The following is a 17,977-nucleotide window of genomic DNA, read 5'->3' as shown; positions in this document are numbered from 1 at the left end:
AATAATAATAATAATAATTTCTTTGCAAATTAGGCATTCTTTCCTATTCTGGATTTTCACGCAAATTATATTGTGATCAATCCCAATTTTTAAAAAAATTAAACTCACGAATATGGATTTTTTATTTATATTCAAATAATCTATAATCCTAGTTAATAGTGACTTGTTTGCTTAAGGATGCGTCAGAATTGATGCATTTCGGTGGAAGATCAATCCCACATTTTCAGTGGAAGCTTTCAGAACCACAAAATATATATGTGGCATTCATATTCTTAACAAAACTGATATCGCATTGATCTTTGATTTGAAATGAAAGTTGTAATCCACTTTGTTTTACCAAAAAATCATATGCAATGAAATAATTAATTACCGTCAATGGGTTCCCACCATAGTGGTGGTGGATTCCCCCTCCTCCTATGACACCCACTATCGAACCCCATTAAGGTTTCTTTTTTTCAATGTAACTAATTTTTTTTAATAATTAAATTACCAGGTTAAGAGTATTATATATTTCATCATAAAACAAATCAGGCCATGTTCAAGCTAGCTGCCTCATTATAGGATGCCATCTAATTATGTTCTATTTTGCTAAGAGATTTGCGAGGTGGAATTATTGAGCATGAATATATATATATATATATAGAAATTAAAATGGTAAAAATGTAGAGGAAAATATTCAAAGGTGAACATATATTAATCTATTCATTAACAGTCAAGCTCTAGCTAATAAAAATCAGTTGTTTTGTCACCATTTCCTCTTCCAGGTGTCGGGATGATGTGATTAATTAGCAAATATATTCGCATAATTTGTTACAAAAGATCCCCTTTTTTTAAGTTTTGGCTTTTCCGTAGGCCATATTCTCATATGGTTTCGTTGTAATTAAGCAATGTCACAGGCAGCAAGAATGACACTCCAAGCAGCTACATGCCTACGAGGCAGGATTTCTAGACATATGCCCATAAAGATGCTTCAACATGCATGATGAAAAAAAGAGAATATATATAGTGGCAAAATTTCAAACCACGCGTCGACAACTTAATTGGATAGTATGGAGTATGTGTGGTCATATTTGACTTCGTGCGTGAGCTAACCTGTTCTTATATATGAAAAAAGTTTAAGTTCCACGTCAAAACTTAATTAGTAATTTGAGAAATAGCTAAATTCCTTACAAGTCTATGCTAGATCCTTAACTTTTTAATGTGAGAGAAATACTATCAATCAATATTAGAATATTAAAAAAATAATGTAATAACAAGCTTGTATGTACGTACGATTGTGGAGATCAAATGCATGAAAACTCAACCCAAATTAATAGTCAAATAAAGATATATATATTGTAATTTTTCACTGGCATACTGGTCCCTAATCACCAATTAACGCAACATATCAGATATCTAATAAGAAAATATTATTCGGCCTCATAAAAACTATGTAAAAAAGTAAAAAATTAAAACTTATTAAGCATATGTGCATTACTTGTTAATCATGTGACTGTTTGGGAAAGACCGACATAATTTATTAATTAGTTAATTTGGAGGTAGTCGCACTAGATTCAAATTTCGATATTTTCTCAGAAATGTTAAAAAAAAATTATGGCATAATAAGCTGTGTCTGGTAGTGAAAGGGAATTCCACCAATTAAGATTCCAACATGTAAACGCATCGCATAGGACATGTGGCATATATAGTTTCGTAATTATTTAACTTGCCCTATATGCAGGCCCTCCTCCTATACATATATAAATACCAATTACACCTCACACTCTTTAACCCACTTTTGAATACACTTCTGCTTAGTCTTAGCTCGGCTCTCTGCTAGTCTTTGCTTTCATGGCTTCCATAACATTTTCCGGCACTTCTGGAAACTCCTTTTTCCTGCCAACAGCTTCTGTTTCCCATTACTCCAATCAAAATATAAGAGATGGCTTTAATCCATTGAAGAAGAACTTGAGTGACACTAAAAAGAAACACAATGGTCGGGGCTTGGTGTCCACAAATGTTGCAAGTCCGCCATTACCGGCTGTGGCTCCTCTGCTGCCGAGAAGAGAGAGCAGCAATAGTGGCGACCTGAGCCACGTGGCGTGGACCAGCGTGCGGCAGGAGAGATGGGAAGGAGAGCTGCTTGTCCAAGGAGAAATACCATTGTGGCTGGTATGTGAGCATATAACTTAATTACCTTATACTTCTTTATTCTATATCAAACATTTCATATATGGGTCAAATAGTTAAATGCACAAGTTTTTCGTTATAATGCCCTCTTGTCAGACTTATATAACTAAATTGTGAATTTGAACCATACATTCAATAAAAGAATCATCTCGTCTGATAAATAATTTTAAGTTGACATTACGTAAGCATAAACATCTTTTATGTATTACAAAGACAAAATTTTACTTTGTGGATGCCAAATACACTAATAAGAGAACAATCCAAATAGAAGCATAGGGTACAAAATAAAGGAGAGCCAAATAAGTTACTATCTTGTAAGCCAAATAGGGTATGTCTACAACATTTTTATGCAGGAAATAGGAATAGAAGAAGGCTGAATCAGAGTGTAGAAAGCAACCCTTTTCTTATTACCTAATTTTAATCCTTTTTCTTCCTAGTCGTTATCGCTTCGTGAGTGAGAGGCCTACCACGCACAGATAGAGAAGCTTGTCCATAATGACCTGTGTATTTCTTGCTGGCATAATTTGTAATTATAAGCTAAACTTGTCTGATTAATGAAGTAATGAATTGATCATCATACTGTCGCCACACATATAATGTGTCAGAAAGACGTGGCAATTATTTTATTACCACTATTTTTATACTTGAGGTTGAATTTACGTATCAGAGTCGCATTCCAAATCTATTTTCTAATCCCTTGGAACTATAATTAATAATTGTGAACACCAATAGTACAAAATATTTTCAATTCTACACAAAGAATAATCCTAATTAATCAACTACCATTTTGATACTAGTGCGCTTTATTTAATATCGCTAGGTCATAAAATTAAATTAATGTCACATGCAGAAAGGGACGTACCTAAGAAATGGTCCAGGGCTATGGCACATTGGGGACTACAACTTCCGCCACCTCTTTGACGGCTACGCCATGCTAGTCAAACTCCAGTTTGAAGACGGCCGCCTCATCGCCGGCCACCGCCAAATTGAATCCGAGGCCTACAAGGCTGCCATGAAGACCCAAAAGTTATGTTACCGTGAATTCTCGGAGGTTCCTAAGGCCGACAATTTCCTATCCTACATAGGCGAGTTAGCCAACCTATTCTCTGGTGCATCTCTGACCGACAACGCGAACACCGGAGTGGTTATGCTCGCAGATGGTCGGGTCGTGTGCCTCACGGAGACTCAGAAAGGGTCCATAATCATCGACCCGACCACCTTGGACACTTTAGGAAAATTTGAGTACAGTGACACATTGGGGGGTTTGATACACTCCGCACATCCTATTGTGACAGAGACCGAGTTTCTGTCTTTACTACCCGATTTGATCAACCCGGGTTATTTGGCAGTCAGGATGGAACCGGGTACCAACGAGAGGAAGGTGATTGGGCGGGTTGATTGTAGTCGTGGACCAGCACCGGGTTGGGTGCACTCATTTCCGGTGACCGAGCACTATATAATTGTACCGGAAATGCCATTGAGATATTGTGCTGGGAATTTGCTCAAGGCCGAGCCCACACCATTGTACAAGTTTGAGTGGCACCCTGAATCTAAAGCATTTATGCATGTCATGTGTAAAGCTAGTGGCAAAATTGTAAGTCCCACTGATTTGCTCTATTTGATAATTATATCTGCGATGGTATTTTTATCATATGGAAGTAATTAGTTATACATTTTTATAAACAAAATTGATGTTGATTTAGTTTTAATTTTGTAGGTGGCGAGTGTGGAAGTGCCATTATACATAACGTTCCATTTCATAAATGCTTATGAAGAAAAAGATGAGGATGGGAGGGTGACGGCGGTCATTGCAGATTGTTGTGAGCACAACGCTGATACAACGATTTTGGATAAGCTGAGGATACATAACCTACGCTCATATACTGGCCAAGATGTATTGCCAGATGCTAGGTATTTATATTTTTTCGATTACGGCTCATGTTATTAGATTGTAAATCTGAATTACGTAAAAAAGTTCATTCTTGTAACATCTTATGTTACTTAAAATTAATGTGGAAATAGGTCATTAATTTGTTTGGCTTTTTAAAAACTCAGGGTTGGAAGGTTTAGAATACCATTTGATGGAAGTGCATATGGAAAATTGGAAGCAGCATTAGACCCAAACGAACATGGAAGAGGGTTGGACATGTGCAGCATAAACCCTGCCTATTTGGGCAAACAATACAGATATGCTTATGCTTGTGGGGCTCAGCGCCCATGCAACTTCCCCAACACCCTCACCAAGGTATAGTTTATCATATGTAATCAAACTAATTAAATAATTAATGGTACACAAACATTATAAGTTTACTAATTTAAATATAAATTGCAGATTGATTTGGTGAACAAGAAAGCTAAGAATTGGCATGATGAGGGGGCAGTACCCTCCGAACCATTCTTTGTGGCTCGACCCGGGGCAACCGAAGAAGATGATGGTGAGAATTAATTATTTCTTTAATTATATTGTCCATTATATATATATATATATATATATCAGGAAAAAGGGTTTTATTAATGATTTAATTTTTGTGGGTGCAGGAGTTGTAATCTCGATGGTTAGTGGGAAAAATGGAGATGGGTATGCATTGTTATTAGATGGATCCACGTTCCAAGAGATTGCAAGAGCTAAGTTCCCCTATGGCCTTCCATATGGGCTGCATGGATGCTGGGTTCCCTCCAAATAAAGTGATTATTTATTCAGAGAGCTAGATATATAGTTCATACAAATTCTACTTCAGAGGCTAGCCAGGAGGAGAAGAAAATATTTCTACTTGGACTGCATTGATTGTATACCTCATGGTTTAGGTATACATGGAAACAAATTTTCTCCTATGCGGATGTGCGGACACCATGTATTTTCTACAACCCCTTCCTAATTTCCTCCATGTTTATAATAACGTCCGCACAATAATAACATGCGGATATATAACCTAAGTAGTCTCATATATTATATATAGTAGTGTGATAAATATGTTCATATATATATATATATATATATTTGTAGCGAGTGTTGCAAGCAAGTTATGTAATAAGTCCCAGTATCGAAAGCTCAATCCGTATATTTGTTGGTTAAATCGTGTGCAAGTACATTGATGAGCTTGATTAAACTATATGATTAAGGCAGAAAGCAAACTAAGTGCGACAACAGTTTATGACATGGAAGAGGGATGGACATTGCAGCATAAGCCTTCTTCCATGGAAGAGGGATATATTTATGCTTGTGGGGCCTCTCAGCGGCCTTGTAACTTTGCCAACGCCTTCAACAAGTTAATTAATTATTAAAACCATCTTATTTCATAATTACAGCAGGAGCAAACATGAACCTATACATTATCTAAAACCCCCTCTCCCATCGCATGTACTCAAAAAAAACAAAAACAAAGTATCTTTACCAACTACATCCTCTGTTAATCTAGATGCTCTAATTAGTAACGCCTTGTTATTTACCAATTGCCGCATAAAACAATTTTGCAGAGCCACCAGTCATAAGTTGGTGGAAGCAATATTCTCATAAATTAACGTTGACGGACGACCCATACATGCAGGGAGAAATGAAAAAATAAAATATCAAGACGAAGAAGAAAATTAAAAGGTATGTCTTGGAGTGAAAATTTTCTCGTTTTGAAGGTGGCAAGCGTGGATTCTTGACAAGTTTAGCCTCTGAGAGAGAGAGAGAGAGAGAGAGAGAGAGAGAGAGAGAGAGAGAGAGATTCAAACCTTATATTGTTATTCATGATTTTTCTTTTGTTCTCCAAAAACAAATCATATTTCAATTTCTGCTCTTCTTCCTCATAATTTCACTAGTAATGAAAATACGGCAGATCAAAATTTCTTCCTAGGGAGAACAGAAAGTTAACAACCCCTATCCTTCTCTCCTCTTTAAATGATCTGACAGATATGCTTTCCTCGAGATAAAAAAAGGTCAAATGAAAACGAACCGGATAGATGTATTATAAGGCCAATAGCTCGATTCAATCGCTTAGATGATGACTAAAGATAGAGATTTTAGTCACTTCTGGTCAGTATACACTGCATCAACATCGTCAAGCTCAAGTAATTTGGACATAAGTTCCTTGTTCAAGTCCAAAGCCTCGTCATCTACCTGCATCAGACCAGAAGTTTTAGCTTGACTGCTCGCAAGGGGCTTATAAATTTGTACAGAAAGGAGAAACAATCCGCAGGGGGGAGTTGGGGAGGAGAAGAAGAAAGACACCCAAGACGTAAGCCTTGTAAGAGATCAAAGTCATAGCAATCATCTGTGCATCAGAGACACACCTCAATAGTGCTTATTGGAAGTAGCTCAGAACCATTATCCGTCTCAAAAATAACTCCTTCATCACGTAGCTTTGAAAGTATAGTAGAGTAGTTCTCTGCTGAACTTACAATTTTATAATAGCTACCAGAAACCAAAATAATAATCAGAATTTTGTATAAAGAAAGGAGAATACTTCACAATTATTTGTGTGTATGTGTGCATGCATGCTTGTTTGTCCACAACTCTCTTCTTTTTCTAATATAAGCATCTGAGTTCTCAAGAGAATATGCATAGACTCACCTTTCACTGACTGAACCAAGTGCCCACAAATGGTTGGATACATAATCAACTTTATAACACATACCGGTTAGGCTGAGCCTCCCATTTAATGAGCATGAAATCTATTATCAGAAGTGAAAATCTTGCGTTTACAGGCAGAGTGGTCAAGACTCATTTATTGGATCATTTCAATTTAGCAGAGTCATATATTGGTTAAGAAAAACCAGAGAAATTAGAGTTAAGATCACAACTACAACACATGAGCAATCTAGCTCTCTAGTGGAATTACCTTTCTGACATATCTTCTTCAGTATCATATTCATATACTGGCGGTTCAATAACATCCTCAGCACCAGCATCTAAAGCAATGGAAAGGAGTTGATCTTTGTCAGCATCTGAAACTTTTACGTTTACAACCCGAGCACGCCTGAATTTGAACAAAACAGATCCCGAATCTGCCATCTTTCCCCCACAGTCCTTCACCACCTCTCTAACCGCTGCCACAGATCGGTTTATTTTGTCGGTCAAAACCTCAATTACCATACTAGCTCCACCAAAACCATATACCTGACACAGGAAGCAGTATATGTAGTCAACTATATAATATCAACCAATAAAATCATGAACATGAAACGTTTAAGCAGGACCAAAAAATATTTAGTAAACAGCATGAAACAAACCTCGTATACTTTCTCAATGTAAGCTTCTTGTCCTTTCTCAGATGCTCTCTTAATGTTGCGCTCCAAAATTTCCTTGGGTACATCAAGCTCCTTGGCTTTCTCCAGCACAGTAGCTAGTGCCGTATTTGATACAGGACTTGGACCACCTTTCTTTACACTGCACCATTTTGGCACAACCAAAAGTGAATGGCAGAATACAATACCCGATAGCCTTAGCCCTCGTTGTTGAAACTATGAAACTTTATTTAATTCTCATTAATTACGAATTAGGAGATTACTTTGGTCTTTATACAGATCAAGATTCGAGCTTGACCAATGCTAAATCAGCAACTAGATAAACTGTCTCTTGACAGATTGAATATCCTAACTAGAAATAAGGAGTGGTTCGGTGCTAAGGTCGCTAAAAGAAAAAGACGGAGAGAGCAACTAACTTACGCAGACACAACTTCCTTCCCAATCCTCGCATACAGCTTTGCCTTCTTTGCATCTTGAGCCCCCTGCATTACCAATTTGACGACTTTCAAAATAAACCCAACAAATCAAATGACCCTTGAACTATATTAGGACATTATACAGATTACAAAACGCTGACACAGGGACATGGGACTTTCATCAAACAGGTGGCATTCAACCGGCAAAGCAGAAAGAGAGTACCTTTCGGCCAGCGATTTTGCTGGAACGTCTGCCCATAGAGAGAGGAGAGACGGTCCATATGGTTCTTGTCACAGTAGCACTGCCATGTATGTGGGTCGAAATCCATGAAGGCAATGATGAAATTGAAGATGAAGATGATAACTTTCTACTCAGCAGGCCATTCCCTGAACCACAAAGTGAGCTCCAAATTCAACTTTCATAATGAAAATTAGAATGGTGCAATTCAGAATTGAAGGTGAGGGAAGAAGATGAAGATATGTATACACTGAAGAGCCATGGAGTTGGGGCATTTGGAGGAGACCCCATTAGTGAATCTGTGAAGAATTGCACCTAAGGCTCTCAATGTACAAGATGACCCCATTTATTTTATTTTAATTTTCTCCCTCTTATTATTCTGAAGTTGTAACAAATATAATCGAAGGCTGCAGGTGCCTCCTTATAATCATACCCTCTTAATTGGGCCATGGCACGACCAGTGAAGATGGGCTGGCCCAAACCCTAAAAGAAACAGAGCTTTCTTCTACATATCAATTGATGTTTGATGGCAAAACCAAACAACTCATCATGTATGAAATGGAATGGAACTGTACAGCCATACCCATCATTGTTTACTTTTGTCCCTAACAAATTGAGCACAAACTTTATGTGTAGCTTAACCTACACATTATTTAGTGGAATGGTAAAGTTAACAGGCATGTGGTATCTTATCTCTTAAGTTTACAAATAAAGGATTTCATATATGAACCTGTATAGACAATTACAGCTCCCATCTCCTAAAAGTACAAGTTGGTAGAATCCAATCATCCACTGAAAGTGAAAATGTTCAGGGAATTTATAGTACTACATCTCAAATTCTTCAAAAAAACTTGCATATCCCATGTTTCATACGCCTTTCTCTTCTATCTCGGAATAGAGAGAGGAATATGAAACATGATATAAGTTTTACTCCAAAGTCTTTGAAAGCTCCAACATGGATAAACTTCTTCATCTGATGTTAGATTAGAGAGACTGATATATACAAGTTGGCTGAACCCATGAAGCAGCACAGCACAACCCAAAACACATCAACTCAGCTGCTTGCTGCATCCATCTTTCAAGCCCAAACTAACTCCGCGAATCTGCTAATGCTCTCTTGTGTCTGAGGCAACATCCATATTCTCAGTCCCTTATCCAACACAACAGACTTCAAGAACTGGCATCTAAGCACAATGTGTACCACATCAGAGTCACTAACATTGAAACAAGAACGCAGAACAAGAGCTTCTAAGCACTTGTGACCTGCAAATGCACGAATGCCAACTCCAGTTACCAAATCACAACCAGTTAAATCAACCATCTCCAAATTCAGGCAATTCTCAGCTAGAGCAACAAGCGTATGATCTGACACATTGACCAGCCATGACAAGTTCAATCTTTTAAGAGACTGAATTGCAGCAATTGAAAGACCTCCAATATCAGTCACTTTTGGGCCACATTCAGCCAAATTCAGCTCCACCAAGCAACACATTTGCTCCAAAAGCGAGACCCCAAAGTCTGTGATTCTATCACACTCCGCAAGATTCAACCTTTTCATGGTTTTTGAGGAAGACCCTTTTGCCAAAAACCCCAATCCACGATCTGTAATCAATGAACAACCTTGCAAACTCAAAACGCTAATCGAATTTGCAGACCCAATTGCTTCTAGGGCTAGGTCCGAGACCAAGCTACAAAATCCCAAATCCAAATACGTCAAATTATGTGATAAATTCAATAGCGAAACAACTCCAAAATTCCCAATATTCTTTCTCCTTCTGAGCAAAACCTTGGACAATTTGGGACACCCCTTTGCCAAAGCGCAAAGACCTTCGTCCCCAACATTATCAAAGATCAATACTTCATCAAATTGGTATGAAATTTCACGTGGGGTTTTCAGACTGAGGTTGATTACCTCGATTTTGGGGCATGTTTGGGCCAAGAATGAGAGGTCGGCGTCGGTGATGAACTTTGATGTTTCGAATGTGACTAAATTTGGGAATCTGGGTAAGACTTGAAGGAGAGCATCGGGTTCGAGAAGACGAAGTGATGATCTATTTAGCCCCTCCACTCTCAGCCATTGCTTGCAGACCTCAGAAAATGATCGTCTGTCATTTAGGTCGGTGATCCAGTTAAGGATGAGGCCTAGTTCGTCATCACCCAGCTTAGACATGTCTCTGGTTTTTGGTTTAGACTGACATGAGATGAGAGAGATGAGAATAGACTACCCCAATGTTAAAAGGAATAAACACCACCACGCCACCCCATCTTAATCTGTTACAAACATAGCTTCTAAACTGTGAGATGTGTGGGTTTACTAATGGGGAGTTGGGTCACTACTAGCAATACTGATATTTTCTTCAACTTAATTATTTAGAAAGCTCAATAAGTGTAAGGTTTTATTACAAAAGGCCTCATTAATATTAGTAGTGAAACCATTCATTATTTTTGTATTTTATTTAGTAAAGTTTTCAATGTGAGACTTTATATTCTTCAACATGCCCCCTCATGTAGGACCACCACATATTGAGCCACACGTAGAGTCAAGTTCACATCAGAGTTAATTATCCAAGTTCAACATGTGAACACCACGTATTGGGTAAATAATAGGGATAATATTCAAACTCAACATGTGAACACCACATATTAGGTAAGGGTAAAGGCCCAATTCAAGCCTAATCAATCAACCCACCCTAATATCATGTTAAATTTCAGATAAACGGGGCAGCGGTCCACTATTAGTAACATCGATATTGTCATCAACTTAACCACCTACAAAACCCTATAAGTATGAAGTTTTATTATAAAAAGCCTCAATAATATTAGTAATAAAACCATTCATTCTATTTTATATTTTATTTAGTGACGTTTCAATTGAAGTAAGAATGAATCAAAACAGAAGGTTTGAGGGTTAGGATTAGGAGGACTAAAAGACAATGACAATTATTCTTGAATTATTTGGAATCATCATGAGTGATTAGGAGCCGCAGCATATGAGCATTCTCAAACCATGTGTGCCATGTTGTCGTGTAGTAACCAGTCAGTCAACAATGTTTTTATATTATTAATTAATGTATTAAAATTGTGAGTCAGATATAATTATTCGACCAACTGTCATTGTAATTTGTAACCTTCGCTTTGACTATACAAATGATGACATTTATTATTAATATTATAATGCATGCAATCACATTCCAGCATTTTTTTTTAGGATAACAAAAAATAATTCACCAACAAGCTATAATTAAAATAATTATAATTGTTGTGATGCCTACGGGATCTACTGTATGATCGTATTGATCAGCTAATTACTTTGATTATAGAAAACTTTGAGGGCTTGTTTACTAATTCGTAATCGGTGATGATGAATTAAATTAAGGATGAGTTGGATTGAGGAGAAATTAGAATTCGAATTACAAGTTGTTTACTAAATTATTTAATAAGTTAAAAAGATAAATTCTTAATGAATTAGTTCTCGAAAAATTAGAATACAACTTTTCATTTAAGAGTTCATGTAGATCCCACTTGTAGTCTAATTTTTTTATATATAAAATAAACACATAAGTAATTTGTAATCGAAATTCAACTTCTTATTTTAATTTCGATTATAAATACATGTCATGCCATGCCATGAATGTAATTATTTAGGAAGCACTTCTAAATTCCTTTCAAGAAACATTTGAATTTTTAATAAAAGATTATACATACTTTTAATAAAAACGCTTATGAAAACCGTGCTTATAAGCATAATCACTTCTGCCTTGTGATTACTTTCTTAATACTTGTATTGTACTGTAAGTATAAATAATAACAAAACAAATAGAAAAAGCAAGTGGTGGAGCCCACAAAAGAAGGAAACACAGTCCATATCCAACCTCTTGCCTCCATGTTCCAGCTTTCATCTCCACCTTTTTTCAGTCCCAGAACCACGAGAGACTGTCGGCATCTCACGCGGCTTCTTGAACTTGTTTGTATCCTCCCTCACAGTAGATTCTAAATTGTGAAGCAAGCAAAGGTTTTTATTTATTTTTATTTTATTTTATAGAGAGGATGGCTAAAGGCCGACACGCAAATATTAGGATTTCTTGATCAGTCTACAAGATAAAATATATTTATGTGGTCGTATTAAATACATAAATATTAGAATTGCTGTTGTTAGTTGTTACACTTTTTTAAGTTTCAAAAAATGTCATGTTCTTAAGATGAGAGTCGATGCATACGAAGAGAAATAAACAAAATAAAAATATTTAAACTAGTAAGAAAGCAGCCAAAAAAAAAAAAAAAAAACTTTTCAAGCGAAAATGTATTTGGGTAATTTTCTTTCCTATCATATGTACTTATTTTCTTATCGTGTGAATTTTAGTATATTATTCCTTTTAATGTTTTGTAGTTGAATTTGTTTGAAGCCTATATTATTTTGTCTATATATTTTTTTTAATGGTGAATTCCAGCCTTACAGGTTATGTTATTGTCTTTAAAAAATTGCAGAGTCCAACCAACATAGAGAACAAACGATAAATTTTCCCCCTCAATACTCAATTTATGTCAAGTTATATTTTCTAGTTGCATATACATACGCACACATATTTGTCACATGTTTTTTTTATTTTAATACAAGCGATAAATGTTAATATTTATGTCTTCAATCTTTTTCTTTTTTTTTTGGTTAGTGAATTGGATTGTTGAAGCTTCACACTCATAATCCTCTGAGTAATTTTTTTATATCCAGCCATCTCTCTCTGTACGTGTTTGAGTTTGTTGACACATCAATTCACACTTTATGACTTTTACCTTGCACCCAAAAACCTGAGGTAAGTAGAAGTAGGCACAAGAACAAGAGTTAAAAAAACACATTTAAAAAGTAAAAAAAATATTATTATTTTTAACTGAGCCAAAAAGTCAGAAAAAAAAAAGAAAAAAAGACACTCTCTGTTGTTTTTGTGTTGTTGTGTGTGAGTGTGTATAACTATAAACTAAAGTCCAATCCTTGGACTTCATCTCTCTCCTCCTTCTCTGTATCTTCTTCAACAATGGCTCATCTCTTCAGAGACCTCTCACTGGGCCATTCTAAGAGAGGGACCACAGCCACCGCCACAACCACCACACCCCCCAAAACACTTAGCATACCCACCAAACCCATCACCGCAATGGCCACCGATCTCCCCTCCCCACTCGGCCAGCTCTCTGCCCAACTCACTGACTCGGACCTCCGACTCACCGCCTACGAGATCTTCGTAGCCGCCTGCCGTACATCCACCGGAAAGGCCCTGACCTTCACGTCGTCTTCCGCTTCTTCTCACTTGGACTCACCGACACAGCACGCCAACTCGCCTAACGGCTCGCCGGCGTTGCAGAGATCGCTCACTTCCGCAGCTGCCAGCAAGATGAAGAAGGCATTGGGTCTCAAATCGCCGGGTTCGGGCTCCAAGAAGAGTCCTGGGTCCGGTGGGTCCGGGTCGGGACCCGGAAAGCCCAAGCGGGTTATGACGGTGGGTGAGCTGATGAGGATCCAAATGGGGATTTCTGACGCTATGGACTCTAGAGTCAGGAGAGCTCTGCTTAGGATTTCTGCTTCTCAGGTGAGCTCAATTTCCCTGCTTTCTCATTTGTGATCTTGGTTGATCTCGTTTGATGGGTCTGATTTTGTTTGGTGGGTAATGCTTGATTTTTTATCTTTGTGATAATTATGATGATGGGATGGATATGGAGCTCAATTTTGCTACTGGTTTGGTTAATTTTGGATTTTGGTTTTTCTTACTTATAAACCAAAAACTGACATTGCAAAATGTTTTACACATGTTTAATTTCATAGTCGGTAATTTCAAACTTTTGTGAATGGTCGTCTGCATTGGAATTGTAATTAATCAAGCCTTCTGTTTGATGTTCTCATTACAGGTAGGAAGGCGAATTGAGTCAGTGGTAGTCCCACTTGAGCTCTTACAGCAGCTCAAGTCCTCTGATTTTACTGATAAACAAGAATACGATGCATGGCAGAAAAGAACCCTCAAAATTCTTGAGGCCGGTCTCCTTTTGCATCCCCACTTGCCACTCGACAAGTCGAATAATACTGCACAGCGGCTGCGGCAGATTATTCATGGGGCATTGGACAGGCCCTTTGAAACTGGGATAAATAATGAGACTATGCAGGTTCTTCGTAGTGCTGTTACAACTCTTGCTTCCAGGTCATCTGATGGTCTCTATGATTCATCTCACTGGGCAGATGGGTTACCATTGAATCTCCGGCTTTATGAAAGGCTTCTAGAAGCCTGCTTTGATCTTCACGATGAAACATCTGTAATAGACGAAGTTGACGAGCTGATGGAGCACATTAAGAAGACCTGGACAATCCTTGGAATGAACCAGATGCTCCACAACCTTTGCTTTACCTGGGTGTTATTTCACCGCTTTGTGGCAACTGGCCAAGTTGAACTGGACCTGTTATATGCTGCTGATAGTCAGCTAGCCGAGGTTGCTAAAGATTCAAAGGCAACAAAGGATCCCGAATACTGCAAGATCTTGAGTTCGACATTGACTTCAATATTGGGTTGGGCAGAGAAGAGACTCCTTGCATATCATGACACTTTTGACAGCAGTAACATTGATACCATGCAGGCCATTGTTTCTCTCGGGGTAGTAGCAGCTAAGATTTTAATTGAAGATATATCGAATGAGTATCGTAGGAGGAGGAAAAGTGAAGTTGATGTTGCTCGCAACAGGATTGACACTTACATTAGGTCATCATTACGCACTGCTTTTGCTCAGGTAAGCCCTCAATATTGGCCACTGGCATCCCCCCTTCAGTAATAGGGAAAAGTACAATGAATATGTCATAATGGTAATCCGTTTTTGTGGAAGGCCTAAAAGAAATAAGGAACAGTAATTAAAAAAATATGCATGACAGTTGAATTCCAAATTGTTATCTACCATAAAACCTAAAGTTTGTGCACTGCGTGTAGGTGATTTTTCTATTTGAAATTCTAAAGATTTTCGTGACAATGTTTTGCAACAGATTCTAAACTTTAGAAGTTAGATGCATGACCTGAAATATGTTTGGTTACTATTATGCAGAGAATGGAAAAGGCAGACTCAAGCAGGAGAGCATCAAGACACCAGCCAAATCCCCTTCCCGTTCTTGCCATCCTTGCAAAGGACGTTGGTGAGCTGGCAGTTAAGGAGAAGCAGGTGTTCAGTCCCATACTGAAGAGATGGCATCCTTTTGCGGCTGGAGTGGCTGTGGCAACCCTTCATGCTTGCTATGCAAATGAGATTAAACAATTCATATCGGGTATAACGGAGTTGACACCAGATGCTGTACAAGTTTTAAGAGCTGCAGATAAGCTGGAGAAAGATCTTGTGCTGATAGCGGTTGAAGATTCTGTAGATAGTGATGATGGTGGCAAGGCAATAATTCGGGAAATGCCCCCTTATGAGGCTGAAGCTGCAATTGCAAATCTGGTAAAAGTGTGGATCAAGACTAGAGTGGACAGAATGAAAGAATGGGTTGATAGGAATCTGCAACAAGAGGTGTGCACAAACTATTCATCTGTTAGCCTGAATTGAAATTTGATACAGTTTTTTGAATTGTGTTGACATCTTTCCTGAAGCTATCCTCATCCATTGCAATGTTACAGGTATGGAACCCACAAGTAAATGAAGAAGGCTATGCTCCATCTGCTGTTGAAGTTTTGCGAATTTTAGATGAAACTCTGGATGCGTTCTTTCAGCTGCCAATACCAATGCATCCTGCGTTGCTTCCTGACTTGATGGTTGGCCTCGACAGATGTCTTCAATACTACGTAACCAAAGCAAAGTCTGGATGTGGTAAAGAATCTTGTAACTTAAATTATTTGTACGTGGATCAAGGTATGTTCTATTTGTGATAACCAATATTATCCATTCTGATATGCAGGATCACGTAATACATTTGTTCCCACTATGCCAGCATTGACCAGATGTACTATGGGATCAAAGTTCCAAGGCTTTGGCAAAAAGAAAGAAAAATCGCCAAATCCTCAGAAGAGGAACTCTCAGGTTGCAACACTCAACGGGGATAACTCCTTTGGAATACCACAGCTGTGTGTTCGTATAAACACATTGCAAAGAATCCGGAGTGAGTTGGAGGTTTTGGAGAAACGTACTATTACTCATCTAAGGAATTCTGAATCTGCTCATGTAGAAGACTTCTCGAATGGATTGGGGAAAAAGTTTGAACTCACACCAGCGGCTTGTGTGGAAGCAATCCAACAGCTTTGTGAGGCAGTGGCTTATAAAATGATTTTCCATGACCTAAGTCATGTCCTGTGGGATGGCCTGTATGTTGGGGAACCATCATCTTCTAGAATAGAGCCTTTTCTTGACGAACTGGAGAAGAACTTACTTATCATATCAAACACTGTGCATGAAAGAGTTCGTACTCGGATTATTACTGATATAATGAGAGCTTCCTTTGATGGTTTTTTGTTGGTTCTGCTTGCTGGAGGCCCCTCCCGTGCATTCGCCCGGCAAGATTCGCAAATAATAGAGGACGATTTCAAATCCCTTAAAGACCTATTCTGGGCCAATGGAGATGGCTTGCCTTCAGAACTGATAGATAAGTTTTCAACTACAGTGAGAGGTGTGCTTCCCCTTTTCAGAACTGATACTGAGAGTCTTGTTGAACGGTTTAGACGCGTGACCTTGGAGTCGTATGGCTCTTCTGCCAGGTCCAGACTCCCATTGCCCCCCACTTCCGGCCAGTGGAACCCAACCGAACCAAACACGCTCCTACGCGTGTTGTGCTACAGGAATGATGAAGCAGCTACCAAGTTTCTTAAGAAGACTTACAATTTGCCTAAGAAACTCTAAAATTACCTTGGGGGATGGTGCATGGCAAGGGCTTGCATAACATTGTTAGAGGCTTCGACAGTGCTTGTATTTAGTGTACGGAGCGATGATCACTGTACCGAGATGCTTCCAATTTCATGCATTTGTGAGCAGAGGGGGAAGAGGCGTTCACCGCCTTAGGCAGTGGCAGTGATCTTCTTGTATAGTAAAATCTTGAGTGTCTGGTATATTCCAGCAGTTTGCTAAGAGTAAGACTAAAGACACGGAAGTTTGGAGCATATGGGTTTAAAAGGAGGCAGACTTCTACAGGTCGAATATTCTTTTTTTCTTCATTCATTTTCGTCGTTTAGAGGCTATAAAATCCAATTGATGTATTCTTTTTCTTTTTTAATGCTCTGCTGCACAGCAATTATTTTTTGTATTTTTTAGCTTTATGTTTAAACGACCGATGTTATATATTTGTCAGTTTCCAGGTTTGAGTTCAATACATTTGTTCGTTTTCTATAGTGTGGTTGGGTCTAGCCTAGTGGAAAAGGATCTTGATTTGCTGACTGGTGGTTTCAGTTTTTAACCCTTATAGCACCTTAGTAGTGTGAGAAATTCTCATCCTCTTTATAATTTAGACTATCGCTTGTATTAAAAAAAGTATAGCGTCCTTCTGTTGTTCCCAGTTTTATAGAATTATTATAATGCAAAATAAGTGAGGCTGTTGATTGCAAATGGAGTCTTCATCTCCCGTTTGGTTAATGTCAGAATTTTGCTCACAACATAAATTTTTTTTTTTTTTTTTTTTTTTTGTGTTTTTCCGCTTTGCTTCCTCAGCTCTTGCATCTCTCATTTCAGTTTTTCTTCTCCACCAAAATAAAAAAGAGGGAAAAAGAAAACATTACAAAACGACTCTTTGACTAATTAATTTTCAAATTAGTTTTCCTTTATTAATACAGCAGCTGGATGCCAGTACAAAATGGGTGGCATTCTTTCCTCTTAGGACGCGTTAAGACGGCTCCATGATCCATCTCCAAACAAAGTCGGGCTACGCGCCGAGATAAAATTGTATTCCCTCTATATCAATTTTTTTTTTTAAATGTATTATCTTTTTGGCCAA

The 17,977-nt window shown here is 38.0% G+C and overlaps 4 protein-coding genes across 5 annotated transcripts; 2 read left to right on the top strand and 2 right to left on the bottom strand.

Moving 5' to 3' along the window:
• Positions 1,766-5,243, top strand: LOC18789175 (carotenoid cleavage dioxygenase 8 homolog B, chloroplastic). The gene is made up of 6 exons (XM_007222324.2): positions 1,766-2,151; positions 3,020-3,763; positions 3,887-4,080; positions 4,225-4,414; positions 4,502-4,604; positions 4,708-5,243. Exons 1-6 carry the CDS (start codon positions 1,831-1,833, stop codon positions 4,851-4,853), a joined length of 1,698 nt encoding a protein of 565 aa, XP_007222386.2. The 5' UTR covers positions 1,766-1,830; the 3' UTR covers positions 4,854-5,243.
• Positions 5,878-8,456, bottom strand: LOC18788601 (probable transcriptional regulatory protein At2g25830). Its single transcript, XM_007222629.2, has 7 exons — positions 8,302-8,456; positions 8,038-8,201; positions 7,819-7,880; positions 7,384-7,540; positions 6,993-7,270; positions 6,445-6,565; positions 5,878-6,271 (listed from the first exon to the last, which is right to left on the bottom strand). The coding sequence occupies exons 1-7, from the start codon at positions 8,396-8,398 to the stop codon at positions 6,179-6,181; spliced, it is 972 nt and encodes a 323-aa protein (XP_007222691.1). The 5' UTR covers positions 8,399-8,456; the 3' UTR covers positions 5,878-6,178.
• On the bottom strand, positions 8,628-10,329 carry LOC18791769 (F-box/LRR-repeat protein 4). 2 transcript variants are annotated; one of them, XM_020554392.1, is made up of 2 exons: positions 9,965-10,322; positions 8,628-9,879 (listed from the first exon to the last, which is right to left on the bottom strand). In XM_020554392.1, the coding sequence occupies exons 1-2, from the start codon at positions 9,978-9,980 to the stop codon at positions 9,131-9,133; spliced, it is 765 nt and encodes a 254-aa protein (XP_020409981.1). In that variant the 5' UTR covers positions 9,981-10,322; the 3' UTR covers positions 8,628-9,130. The 2 variants fall into 2 exon arrangements, with proteins under 2 accessions (XP_020409981.1, XP_007222087.1); XM_007222025.2 differs by having other exon boundaries at positions 8,628-10,329.
• On the top strand, positions 12,842-17,423 carry LOC18791608. The gene is made up of 5 exons (XM_007225314.2): positions 12,842-13,628; positions 13,945-14,811; positions 15,118-15,573; positions 15,681-15,870; positions 15,959-17,423. Exons 1-5 carry the CDS (start codon positions 13,080-13,082, stop codon positions 16,891-16,893), a joined length of 2,997 nt encoding a protein of 998 aa, XP_007225376.1. The 5' UTR covers positions 12,842-13,079; the 3' UTR covers positions 16,894-17,423.

Source organism: Prunus persica, chromosome G1 (assembly GCF_000346465.2).
Source record: "Prunus persica cultivar Lovell chromosome G1, Prunus_persica_NCBIv2, whole genome shotgun sequence".
Classification (NCBI taxonomy): domain Eukaryota; kingdom Viridiplantae; phylum Streptophyta; class Magnoliopsida; order Rosales; family Rosaceae; genus Prunus; species Prunus persica.
This window is presented reverse-complemented; position numbering and strand designations above follow the sequence as displayed.